Genomic DNA, 13452 nt, shown 5'->3' on the forward strand with positions numbered 1-13452 from the left:
ATCACCATAAGCTGACATAACTCTGTTGGTGGTGGGGGGGTTTTTTGGTTTCTTTTGCTTGCAGGTTTTGGATGAAGGCATTAATAAATGTGAATAGGAATCCTCAGTTGCTATTTCTGATGTCCTGTTGGTAGATGACCAACTACCTACTAGTGGCTGTCCAGGACATTGAGGCTTATAATCAAGCCTCAATGCTGATTAGAGCGCTAATCAAAGAGTCAAGAGAGTCTTTCCAGTGACCTTACAGGAGAACACAGAGAAATTGGAGCCCAGGTGGGCAAAAAGTAGTGGTGGGAAAATATTGAAGAACATCACTGAAATCTTAGGCTGCTACTTGTTAGTCCTCAGCAATAAGCCTGCGTAGCAGTTTTCAGGCAACAGTTAAAATGTACTCACATGTAGGAGGGCTTTCGGCATCGCAGCCACAGCTGGGCAGCAGCCAAGCAGCAGCGAGCCCGGCGGAGGACGAGCCAGCAGAGCCTGTGCAGTCGCCCACCGGAGCGCGCCTGCTCCCGACCACGGAGCCCAAGGTGCGCGGCACTTCTCCAGCGCACCAGGAGGAGGAGGAGGAGGAGGCGGCAGCATCCTGCCCCAGGCACCGGCGGGGATGTGGCGCCCCGCAAGGCTGCAGGCAGGACCTGCTGGGTGATGCAGACCGAGGGGCCCCGGACCCAGCCGGGCAGCGGAAGCCACGCGTCTCGCCCTGCCCCAGAAGCTGACTGGGGCCCTCAGCCTCCGGGAGCCGTCCTGGCGGCCCGAGGCGGCGAGGTGCCCGGCCGGGCCGAGGGCAGCGGCCCGGCTCGCGGCGGGAAGCTGCGGGCAGGGGGGGAGGAGGAGGAGGAGGAGGAGGAGGCTGTTGGGGGATCCCCATCGCTCCAGACCGCAAACGGGGCTGGGAAGGGGCGCTGAGGCTGCTGTCTGAGGTTGAAAAGCTGCCCGAAGGGAAGCGCAACAAAGCTGGCGCTCGCTCCCGCCAGAGCCCTTGGAGACAGGCGCAGGTCGCGCTGGAAGCCGGCCTTCCTCCGGCCACCGCGAGCGGGGAGCGCTCCCCGGCCGCGCCGAACCTCCCCGGCGCACCACGAGGGCCGCCGCGCCGGGCCCCGGCCCCCTCTCAGCGCCCCCCGGCCGGCGCAGCAGCGGTGGGCCTGCTCGGCGGGACCCTGCTGCCGGCCCGGCCCCGGCCCCGGCCAGACCGGGGGAGAAGCCAGCAGCCCCGGGGCTGGCCGGGGACGCGCCGCGGCGAGCCTGGGCAGGGTCCCACCCGCCGTGAGCAGAAGGGCCCAGCTCAGCATCCTGCCCCGCTGTGAGAAACGCGATGGAGGCCCCTCGCGTAGGTTGTGCCATTTCATGCTACAAAACCAGCGGGAAGCAAACAAAAAACAAAAAGGAAAACAAAACCCAGCAAGGCAACGCAGGCCTCAGTTCCCAGCCGCCTTACGCAGCTCTTGGCCCTACCGCAGCTTTTATTGCGACTAAGGTGTCCGGTCGAGGAGGGAGAGCAGAAGAGATGGTTCCTAAGCTAGACTCGGGCCCCTAACTGCAGGGCAGGCGGGAAGGGGTTTGGGAAGAGCCAGGATACAAAGCAAGCCAGGGAGAGGACAGCTGCCGGCAGGAGCAGCCCTCCTTGGCCGGCCCTCTGGGGCAGCCGGGGGGACGAGGGGCCCCTCGGTCACCTCAGCACGCACCCTCCCTGCTGGGTTTTTCCCCTGGTGCAGGAGGACGGGCTTCAGAGCGTCTGCCAGGGTTTGCCGATGGACTGGATGTGCTCCTTGGCCTTCATCCGTAAGGCGGCAATGCTGGTGTTGCGCGGGTCCGTCTCGTCCAAGGGGAACTTGTCCACAAAGGTGGCTCCGCACTGGTAAGGCGGCGGTGGCCCCATGGCCCCCAAGGGCTGCAGCGTGTGGGTCACCGCCGGAGAGTTCAGGAAGGGCGGCGGCGTGTAGCTGCCGGGCAGGCTCTGCGGCGAGGCCACGAAGCCGGGCAGCGTCGGCAGGGCCGCGCTGCTGGGCGCGGGCGGGCTGAGCCACGTCTCCAGCGGCAGGTTGCCGCCGAGGGGGCCCATGGGCGCCGGCTGCGGCGAGCGGTTGAAGGAGAGGATGGGCGAGTCCTGCAGCTTCATGGAGGTCACTTCCAGCTTCTCCTGCCGCCGCCACTTGGCCCGTCTGTTCTGAAACCACACCTGCAAGCACACCCCCGTTAGCGGGGCTGCCCGGCGGCACGGGCGCCCACGGACGGCAGAGGCTCCCCCCGGGCGCAGCGGCACCCGCCCCACGCCGCGGAGCCCCCAAAACGCAGGGGCAGGAGGAGGCCGGGCGCGCGGCCCGGGGCGGGCAGCGGGTTTCGGAGCCGCGTCCCCGCGGGCTGGGCGGACGCGGAGCCTCTTGTTTGGGCGAGAGCGGGCGGCCGGGCTGCGCCCCGCGCCGGCACCGGTGCCAGCGCCGCGGGTGGGAAGGAGCGCGGAGTGGGGCCGCGGCGGAGCCGGCCCCCTGCCCAGCCTGCCCGTCGGGGCCGGGGCGCCGCTGCCCCACCGCGCCGGCTCGCAGCAGGTCCAGCCGCCCCGGCTGCCCCGGCCAGGACATGCTGCGGCCCCGCGGCACCCGGACGGAAAAGGACCCGGCACGGCCGCGTCCCCCTGCGTCCCGCTGTACCCCACCGTGTCCCGCGGCCGTGTCCTGCAGCTGTGCCCCACCGTGTCCCATGGCCGTGTCCCCGTGTCCCCCCGTGTCCCACTGTGTCCCGCAGTTGTGTCCTGCCGTGTCCCCCCGTGTCCCGTGGCCGTGTCCCGCTGTTTCCCCCAGCCATATCCCCCCGTGTCCCACCATGTCCCGCGGCTGTGTCCTGCAGCTGTGCCCCACCGTGTCCCGTGGCCGTGTCCTGCCATGTCCCACCGCGTCCCGACGTGTCCCCCCGTGTCCCACTGTGTCCCGCGGCCGTGTTCTGCCGCGTCCCCCCGTGTCCCGTGGCCGCATCCCACCGTGTCCCGTGGCTGTGTCCGGCTGTTTCCAGCGGCCGCATCCCGCCGTGTCCCGCGGCCGTGTCCCGCCATGTCCCCCCGTGTCCCGCCGTGTCCCGCGGCCATGTCCCGCCGTGTCCCGCCGTGTCCCGCGGCCATGTCCCCCCGTGTCCCGCCGTGTCCCGCGGCCATGTCCCGCCGTGTCCCGCCGTGTCCCGCGGCCGTGTCCCCCCGTGTCCCGCGGCCGTGTCCCGCCGTGTCCCGCGGCCGGGGCCGGGGCCGGGCGGGCCGGAGGCGCTGCCCGTCGGGGCCGCTGGGGCGCGGGGCGGCGCCGGTCCGCGGTGCCGGCGCCGGGGGCCTCCCGGGGCCGTGGGGGCGGCGGGCGTTACCTGCACGCGGACTTCGGGGAGGTTGACCTTCACGGCGAGCTCCTCGCGGCTGTACACGTCGGGGTAGTGGGACTTCTCGAAGGCGCGCTCCAGCTCGTGGAGCTGGTAGGTGGTGAAGGTGGTGCGGTTCCGCCGGTGCTTCTTCTTGGGCTGCTCCTCCTCCGACGGCTTCCCCTCGCCGCCGCTGCCGGCCGGCAGCTCGGGGCTGGCGCCGCCGGGGCAGAAGGGCTCTGGCAGGGGGAGAGAGGCGGTCACCGCCGGGCCAGGCGCCCGCGGAGGCGCCCCCCGGCCCCCGCCCGCCGCGCTCACCTCGGGGGCGCCCGGCGCGGCCCGGCGGCGGCTCCGCGGGACCCCGGGGGAGGCCGCGCCGGGCGCCGCGCCGCGCCGCCTCCTTGGCAGCGGCGGCGGCGGCGGGCGGGAGGGGGCCGAGCAGCCCGTCCTCCTTGGCGAAGCCCAGGATGGCCTCGATGCTGTGCAGCCGCGACGCCGGGCCGCCGGGGCTCCGCGCCGCCGGCGCCGACAGCGCGAAGGCGCCCTCGGCCATGGCGAGCGGGGCGCCGGGCGGGTGCATGGGGCGGCCGGGCCGGACCGGACCGGACCGGGCCCGGCGCGGCGAGGCGCGGCGCGGCCGTCCCCCCGGCCCCGGGGCGGCGCGGGCGGCTCTGGCGCGGCGCCGCCGGCGGACCGGCCTCCTCGGGGCGGGGGCAGGGCCGGGGGGCGGCGGGCCGAGCGGGGGGGGAGGCAGGCTCGGCTCGGCTCGGCTCGGCTCGGCTCGGCTCGGCGTGCCCCGCCGCCCCCGCCGCCCGCAGCCCCCCCGGGCGCCGTCCCGGGCGGCGCGGGGCCAGCGCGGCGCGGCGCAGCCCGACGGGGCGGGGGCCGTGCCCCGCGCCGTGCCCCACTCTGCCCCGCGCCGTGCCCCACTCTGCCCCGCGCCGTGCCCCACGCTGTGCCCCATGCCATGTCCCGCGCCGTGCCCCACGCTGTGCCCCACGCTGTGCCCCACGCCGTGCCCCACTCTGCCCCGCGCCGTGCCCCACTCTGCCCCACGCCGTGCCCCACTCTGCCCCGCGCCGTGCCCCGCGCCGTGCCCCACGCTGTGCCCCACGCCGTGCCCCACTCTGCCCCGCGCCGTGCCCCACTCTGCCCCACGCCGTGCCCCACTCTGCCCCGCGCCGTGCCCCACGCCGTGCCCCACTCTGCCCCGCACCGTGCCCCACGCTGTGCCCTGCGCCATGCCCCACTCTGTGCCCCACTCTGCCCCACACTGTGCCCCACGCCGTGGCCCATGCCATGTCCCGCGCCGTGCCCCACGCCGTGCCCCACTCTGCCCCGCGCCGTGCCCCACGCTGTGCCCCACACCGTGCCCCACTCTGCCCCGCGCCGTGCCCCACTCTGCCCCGCGCCGTGCCCCGCGCCGTGCCCCGCGCCGTGCCCCGCGCCGTGCCCCACGCCGTGCCCCACTCTGCCCCGCGCCGTGCCCCACTCTGCCCCGCGCCGTGCCCCACGCCGTGCCCCACTCTGCCCCGCGCCGTGCCCCGCGCCGTGCCCCACTCTGCCCCGCGCCGTGCCCCGCGCCGTGCCCCACGCTGTGCCCCACGCCGTGCCCCACTCTGCCCCGCGCCGTGCCCCACTCTGCCCCACGCCGTGCCCCACTCTGCCCCGCGCCGTGCCCCACGCTGTGCCCCATGCCATGTCCCGCGCCGTGCCCCACGCTGTGCCCCACGCTGTGCCCCACTCTGCCCCGCGCCGTGCCCCACTCTGCCCCACGCCGTGCCCCACTCTGCCCCGCGCCGTGCCCCGCGCCGTGCCCCGCGCCGTGCCCCACGCTGTGCCCCACGCCGTGCCCCACTCTGCCCCGCGCCGTGCCCCACTCTGCCCCGCGCCGTGCCCCACGCCGTGCCCCACTCTGCCCCGCACCGTGCCCCACGCTGTGCCCTGCGCCGTGCCCCACTCTGTGCCCCACTCTGCCCCACACTGTGCCCCACGCCGTGGCCCATGCCATGTCCCGCGCCGTGCCCCACGCCATGCCCCACTCTGCCCCGCGCCGTGTCCCACTCTGCCCCACACTGTGCCCCACGCCGTGGCCCATGCCATGTCCCGCACCGTGCCCCACGCTGTGCCCTGCGCCGTGCCCCACGCTGTGCCCCATGCCATGCCCCGCGCCGTGCCCCACGCTGTGCCCTGCTCCGCACCCCTCACCATGCCCCACTCTGTGCCCTGCTCCATGCCCTGCGCCATGCCCCACACCGTGCCCCACTCCATGCCCCATGCCGTGCCCCGTGCCGTGCCCCGCGCCACCCTGCCGAGCCACTCTGGGTTTCTCCCCTCGGCAGCTCCAGCCTACGCCTGACCCGTGCGTTGGTTTCATCCGTAACCTCTCTAAAGGCGACATGAAGGAGGAGGACGCGGTACTGTCCCCTGGTCAAGTGCATAGGGTAAAAAGCACCGGAGGTAAAACTGATGCTCTGGTCCTCTGACGGGATGTCTGCCCGGAGTCCTGGCTCCCTTCAAAGCCAGGCTTAAAGTGAGAGCGCGTGTAGGATTTGGGGGAAGATAGACTCTGGAGGCATCTGCAGGAGCAGATCTTGGCCTTTCAGCCTTCACGAGCCTGGAGAAAGCTCTGGGGAACGTTTCTGAGGAAAGTGTCCAAGTTGCTGGTGTCAGCAAAGAAGCCCCATAAGACGAGCTGGTTCTGTGTCCCCTTCCTCTGGCAAGGGAGTGGGGCTGGGGGCCTAGGGAGCAGGGCCTGGCTTCATGGGAGATCTACAAAACCTCTTCAGAGCTGAGGCAGACAGCCGAAATCTGTGCCTTACCTTACACTGGGCTTGCTGGAGGACATGGACTCAGCACAGTACTAACCAGAGAATGGTATCGTGTCTGCTACCTCCAGCTTACTCCTACCTGTGCCAATATTTTTCCTGCCTCTCTCTTTCCCTTCTCTTTATTACTTCATCACTTCTGCTAACATCTGCCTCTGACTCTGCGGTACCAGCTACCTTCTGTCCCAGTTGGTTAAACTGACAAACACAATAACATCCAGAGTGCTTTCCAGTCTGCATTTAGCTTTGAAGATGCTTCCATTTCAAACCTGAGAAGGGTGTACATGAAGGAAAAACATCACTACTTCTTCCAGCTATATTAGCCTGTTAAAAGGTATGACCCGTCTCAACAAATCTTCATCTTTCCTTTTCCCGGGCATCAGGACGTGTAGATTGCCCAGAGGAATCACTCCGAAACAAAGATTGACAGTGTTTGCCTCTGCCCTTGCCCACACGCTGCCAAGGTTTACGGTCTGATGTCCCAAAGTTAATTCCTTTTCTAAGTGCTCAGCTTTTCCTAATAGCTCCAGGTGAGGTTTGCCTTCCCTGACTGCTTCTTGGGGAGCGGGGGTTGCAGGAGGGGCCCGGCCATCCGCTGGCAAAGAGGGAAGAGGCCGACAGAAGAGACAAGAAAAGGTTAGTGTGGCTTTTGTGCACAATATAAAAAGCAAGTCAATACCATTGTAGGGGCATTGGAGGGTACTCAAAGCAATCAGCTAGGGGCCATTGTGTTCCTTTAATCTACATGTGTATTTCCCAAGAACTCTATTAGTGAAGATGAATGAACTGTGCAATGTCCCTAATTTCTTCTAATTTGGAGTTGGGTTTTTATGGCACTCACAACCAGCACAAAACATGCCTGTCCCTCCAGAAACCCTGGACACACTTAGGAATCCTTTTTGCTTGATGTAGCAAAAAAGACGACAAGATGAGATGAAGCAGCAAAAACACTTTGGCCAGACCCTGGTGCAGCAGTAAGTGCCAGCAAGAGTATCGGGTCCTGGCACAGATGCTGCTTTTAGGGCACCTGTCAAATCAGCATACACAGGGAGAAGACTCAAAATCTTTGCTGTTAATCACAATGTGAATGCACAGCAAAAAACTTCCACCCCCAAAGCAGCGTACGCATCCCACATGGTGTACAAGAGTTATTCCTCCATAGCAGAGAAGGAGTTTCCCCTCCCCAGCTACGGATTATTGCGTTTGTATTTGCCATATGTGACTGGCAAATTGGTCATTGTAGCGTCCCTCTTGTAGGGACTGCAGTTGCTGAAAGTAGAAGGGACTTCCCAGGTCGCAGTCGGTGAGAAATCTGAAGCGGAGCAGAGACGGGCTCTGGCCCTTCCAGCTCCTGCTCTCTCTTCTCTCTCGGCCCCGCTAAGGCGCAGGCTGCAGTGCCCCGCTGTGCACACGAGGCATCAGACCGCCCTGAGCAGGGAGAACCTGGCTACAGCCTGGAAAGTCTGATGTTCCTCTGGCAGTTGGAGACTAGCGCCCGCAGAGTTTAAGGCGACAAGAGACAGACAGGTAAGTGGCTGAACGTTTCCCTTTGGGTCTAACGCACTGGTTGTTAGCTACATCCTCTGCTGCCGCCGAGTCCCCTGGGACCTGCCTCACACTAGTGTGAAACCTCAGAAACTGATATTGGGGCGCCTTGCAGCGTCACAAAGGCTGTTTCTCTTGAGAAACGTACAGGGGCAGTCGGGATCAGATCCGAGAATATCCATCGGGGAATGAAATAGTTGGGATACATTACTCGCCTTTCCAGGAGATGGCTCCCACACGTTTGTTACATCTGTTAGGTGCTTTGCATTGTATTATTACAATAATTATTGCCGTAATTTTTTTGGAAGCTAACAAAAGTTCTCCAGATGGAGAGCTGCTGAAGGACGGGTGTCTCCTATACCCGCTTCTGGGCGTGGATAATGGGAGCAGTTTTGATCCTGTTGATGCTGTTGAGTCATATGTATGGGATGTTATTTGGCCCAATGAAACCCTCACTATAAAACGCCACAGATTATTCCTTCCTGTCCTCCTGTCCTCTCTTCATGTCAAGCTCAAAGACACAGCGCCTTGCAGACAGGCATTCGAAGCCGAAGTCACTGTGCAGGCGGGACAGCCCTCGCCGGGCCAGCAAGGCGCAGCCGGGAGCTCCTGGCCGAAAGACAAACAGGACCTCCAAGGTCGGAGGGCCCATGGAAGTGGGGGGAGAGGGAGGGGAGGTGGACCTGCACCCTGCTGCACCTTCCGTTCTCTGTATTTATCTTCCAACCGATTTTAAAACTGTGTAAGCTGGCTTTGCTTTTTTCTCCTCTCAAAAGTTGCTGTTTGCGTGGGTTAAGAGCCTTTCGGCCAGCACCGGGCGCGAGGAAGCTGCTGCCGTGTCCTGCTGCCGCTCCCTCACCCTCCCCTACCTTGATGGTCACCTCCTGCTCCTGGTCTGGTGGGGGTTTTTCTTCCTCTGGCCCTAGGGGACTTGGCTGCATCTTCTCCCCCGATTACGAGGCGCTGGGAGGACCTGGTGTCGGGGGCCGGGGCGCGCGCTCGGCCATCCCTGCGGAGGGAGGGGGCGGCCGTTGGGGCCGTAAGGCTATATTAGCACAATCCTGCTTTACTTGTTTTCCAATTAGCCTAATTGAATTCGGATTGCTTAAAATTGGGCACCAGAGACGTTTATCTTGATGGGATGACGGCCTTGAGCTCTGGCGATCCTATTAGCTGTAAGAACCCAAATCCCAGGTAGGGTCCCTCCAGCAGGAGCCGCCATGTGACCCGGCGCCTTTAAGCCGCTCCTCTTCCGTGCGACACACGCGCGCACGCACACATGAACACGCACACATGAACACACGCGCACGCACATGCACACCTGCACATGAACACGCGCACATGCACGCACACACACGCACACGAACACACACGCATGAACATGCACATGCGTGCGCACACGCACATGAACACGCACACGCACGCAGATGAACATGCACACACACGTGCGTGCACACACGCACATGAACACGCACACGAACGTGCGCACACACACACACACACACGTGCACACCCGCACATGAACACGCGCACACACACACGTGCGTGCACACATGCACATGAACACGCACACGAACGCGCGCGCACACACACACACACACACACGTGCACACGCACACCCGTGCGCACAGGTACCCGTGCACGCTCCCTCCCGATTTCGGGACCGCTTCCCCCCGGCAGCCCCCCGTGTTGGCAGCCCCTCGGCCCACGGCCCCCTGCCGCCCCGCACCGCTGCCCCACGGCCCCCCACTGCCCCACGGCCTCCACCCACGGCCCCCCGCCACCCCCTGCCCCCCGCACTGCTGCCCCACAGCCCTCTGCTGCCCCACAGCCCCCCGCCAGCCCGCACCGCTGCCCCACGGCTCCCCACCACCCCACGGCCCCCTTGCCGCTCTGCACCACTGCCCCACGGCCCCCCGCTGCCCCACAGCCCCCCACCAGTCCACACCACAGCCCCACGGCCCCCCTGCCACTCCGCACCACTGCCCCATGGCCCCCACCGCCCCATGCCCCCCCGCCGCTCCATACCGCTGCCCCACAGCCCCCTGCCACCACCCCACTGCCCCACGGCCCCACAGCCCCATGGCCCCCTGCCGCTCCGCACCGCTGCCCCATGGCCCCACGGCCCCCCCGCCACCCCACGGCCCCCCGCTGCCCCCCGCGGCCGCGGCAGCCCCGTCCCTGCGCCGCAGCCAAGCTCTGGCCGGGCGGCGGGCGCCAGCCCCACGGCGCCCAGCCCTGCGCCGGCTCCGGTCGCCGCAGCGGCGCCCGAGTCCAGGCTGGTCCCTGGGCAGGGCGGGTGAGCGCGGCTCGGCTCCGGGGCCGCCCCGCGCGGGTCCCCCCACCGCTCCCCTCCGCCGGCCCCGACGTTTTTTTGGAATCTCATTAATCGCTTGTTTGGTGACTCTGATTGCACTTTCTCCTTTGACCCTTTAAACCGTGAAAATGCTGATCCTATATGTGCTGACGAATTTAATTAGCTCCGTTAAACCACCAGATGCTTTCAATAAGATTTTCGGGATGTCCCAGGCACATTTTAATTCAGAGGTCGCAAGCCCGAGACGTGTTTCCTGTGGCACTTGAGAGACGAGCTAGCTCAGCCTGCAACGCGGGGCGCCGGTACGAGACCCCTACCCGGGGCGCACAGCCGCCCAGGGAGACGGAGTCATCCTCGCTGGCCGGCGGCTGGCAACCCTTGTAGTTACTCTGTGGAAAGACCTGCTCAATCCGCCCGCTGGTCTTTTACCATCAACAACCGAAATCCTCATCGTACGAGAGGAGGATGGCCCAAGAGGCAGCTCGGGCCAGAGGCCTTAGGGTTTTAGGCAGAGCGCTAGGGTTTGAGTTAACGCATGCCGACTTGGGTGAACGGTCTGATGAAAGGTTTTCTCCGCGACGGCAATTATCTGACGATAAGTCCCCCGGAAAACGTGAAGGAGGTAAACTTGACCAGGTTTATATTCCTAAGAAAGGAGCAAGGAGGACGAAGAGGAACACGCACCCGTTCTTGGGGACTGCAACGAGGGAAATATTTGACAGCAGCTTTTTACCGCTTCTTTGCAGTTTGCACTTGAGCAGCCGCTGCCCAGAGAGCTTTTCCAGGGCCGTCCCTCGGCCCAGGCGCCGCGCGCTGCGCCGTGGCGGGGCGGACGGCCGCGCTGCCGCCATGTCCCCCGGCCTGGCCTCCAGCGCCGGGTGGGAGCTGGGCGGCTGGCTGCCCCGCGGGGACGGGGACGGGGACGGGGGCGGGTGGCCGTGCGGGGCCGGGTTGAGCCGGCAGTCCAGATTGCCAAGGACGTTCGTGTGAGCGGAAGAAACCTTTCTGGCCAGCAAGCTAAACCGACCTTCGAGGGTTGCTTGCCCTTTGCCAGGGCTGCGCCGGCCCCCACGGCGACCCGGAGCAGACTGGGACAGCGGGGTCCGCTGGGCGTCACAGCAGCCCTGCAGCCGCACCGGGGCACTCATTTACAAACCCAGCATCCTGCTTATATTAACAACTAGAACAAGACACAAAGATCAGAGATTTTTGTAGCTTCTGAAGGTTCCTTCTAAGCTTTCTTTTGCTATGAAACCCCTGTTGGAGGATATATTTTTCTGCTAAACAGCATTGCAGAAATGGGCAGAGCCCCCGTGCAGGAGGCCGCCCTCCCTCCCCTCTGCACCCCTCCTCGAGGGGAGAGGGACCACCTTCTGCCAACAGTATCAGCAGAAGAAGGCACGCAGGCGGTGCAGCGCGTACACCCCTCCAGCGCTGACCTGGTTTCCCTCTGCTGCCTGCGCTGCTGCTTCACCCGCCTCCTAACTCGGACAGCAGGAGCAGAGGGGCTGAAGTGATCTGCAGTGGGTTTGCCCTACACGTTATTTTCACTTCTCATCCGATTTTTAAAATAAGCCTGATATCCAGAAAGATGTGCTGCATGTCCTGTCCCTCCCTCCGAGTCACCAGCAAGTAGAGGAAGCAAGAGGTTCACCCGTGTCAACCTTAACACGGACAAGTCTCTCCGCCTCGTCCCTAGTCACCCTTTCTCAAACACCCTTCACATCCCAGCGCTGAGGAAGCACCTGCGGGCCAGGCTGGGGCTGTGCGCGGTGGTGCTAGACACTGGGGACCTGCAGGAAGAGGCACCCAGAGGACCACCCAGCGGACAGGGAAGGCGGCAGGACTGACCCCACACAGTCACTCCCTGGCACGCAAACTGTAGGTGCCAGCTCCGTTTTACATCTTGCTCTACATGTACACAAGGACTCTCGCCTTGCTTTAGCCACTAGCAAATTGGCCACACTCAGGGAATCCAGTACTAGAAATTATCTACCTCTGGCTCTGGAGGCCATCCCAGAGGGGGGGTTTGTTCAGAGCTCCTCTCCTCAATCCATCAACGTGATCAAAGCAATCTGCACGTGGCTTCTACAGGTCCCGGCCAGTAATTTCCATGTTGCTGCTGATTCCCCAAGTGCTGGAGGTGAGTCTCGCCGAGTGACTTCTGACTAGGGCGAAGCAGGGAGGGGTCTCGTTCTTCCCTTGGCTCAGCAGCAGAGAGTCCTACTCACTGTCCTTCATCTCTTCCCAGCCACCTCGGCGGCACACGGTGACGAGCAGGCCTGCAAGGTTGCAGCTGTAATGGGTTGTTTCGGTGCCCGAAACGGGCAGCAGGGCCTGGAGGCCGTGCTGAGAGCTGCTTGTGCCCGGCAGGTTGCACCATGGGTTGCCTGGGGGCTCCAAGAAATAATACTGCCTGTAATTCTGCGCTTACCATCTTCTTTTTGTTCAAAATGAAAGTGGTAGCCTCAGGACCCACGCTCCTACCACCCAGAAATGCTGTACACAAGCAGGAGCATTTCAGTGCGTGCCTGGGGAGTGGTTTCGGGTAGGTTTGTCTGTGCCCTGTGCAGTCCATCGGGGAAAAACCGGCGATCAGCTTGAACTACTAGAAAAGATACTGGTAGAAAACAGACAAAAGACATTAAAAAATAGAGGTATTTGCCCAAATAGAGGTATTTGCCCAAATAAAGTAATAAGAACGAACCATATAGGACATAGAGCCATTTGCCGCCCTCCCTGTTCTGTTGCAGCCATGGAGAAGGGCACCATGATACCCACTGGTGGGAAAACGGGCTTTTTAAGGTTTGGCCAATTTTTTCCAGCCTTTTTTTTTTTTCCCCCGTCAAAGAGTCTGTTGTATTTGCTGTGCCAGTGCTGTGGGAGAAGGTAACAGGGCGACCCTCCCCAGCAGCCCGGCGCCCAGTACCCCACCGGAGCGGGCAAGAGGTAACTTTCCCTCGCCCCACCGCCCCCGGCCTTGCTGCAGAGGTAGCTTTGCCAAAAAGGAGGATTTGTCCTTCTTTGCCAAGGGAGTAGTAAAGCAGCGCAGGCATGGCACAGGCTCACATCCTCGCTGAGATCTGCGGGTGTCTGAGCCTTCGTGCTGCAGCCGTGGGCGATGATCCTCCCTGGCCGCGGGGAGCGCGGGAGCTGCTCTGCCGGGAGCTCGCTGCGCGGGAGCAGCACTGAGCAGGCGTTTGGGGGGGGATGTCGCTTCCCTGGTGCTGCCCGCTGAAAACAGCTTTAGCAAGCGCAGGCTGCCGTGTCTCCGCAGCAGTATTACCCCCGCCCAGGAGCCGCGGCTGGAGCTGTGGGCACCCCAGCCTGGAGCAGCCGTCCAGCTGCCAGCCTTGCTCTGTCCAGGCCTGCAGCGGCGAGAGATGCTGCCTGGGCAGCTGGATGGCACGGCTACGTCCTCTCAGGGCG

The 13452-nt window shown here is 64.6% G+C and overlaps 1 protein-coding gene across 1 annotated transcript; it reads right to left on the bottom strand.

Annotated features, from left to right (window-relative positions):
* Positions 1-1654: 1654 nt before the first annotated feature.
* LOC138064172 (retinal homeobox protein Rx2-like) lies at positions 1655-3913 on the bottom strand. Its single transcript, XM_068925660.1, has 3 exons — positions 3652-3913; positions 3343-3572; positions 1655-2179 (listed from the first exon to the last, which is right to left on the bottom strand). The coding sequence occupies exons 1-3, from the start codon at positions 3911-3913 to the stop codon at positions 1727-1729; spliced, it is 945 nt and encodes a 314-aa protein (XP_068781761.1). The 3' UTR covers positions 1655-1726.
* Between the last annotated feature and the right edge of the window lie 9539 nt (positions 3914-13452).

This window comes from Struthio camelus, chromosome W (genome assembly GCF_040807025.1).
Source record: "Struthio camelus isolate bStrCam1 chromosome W, bStrCam1.hap1, whole genome shotgun sequence".
Lineage (NCBI taxonomy): Eukaryota > Metazoa > Chordata > Aves > Struthioniformes > Struthionidae > Struthio > Struthio camelus.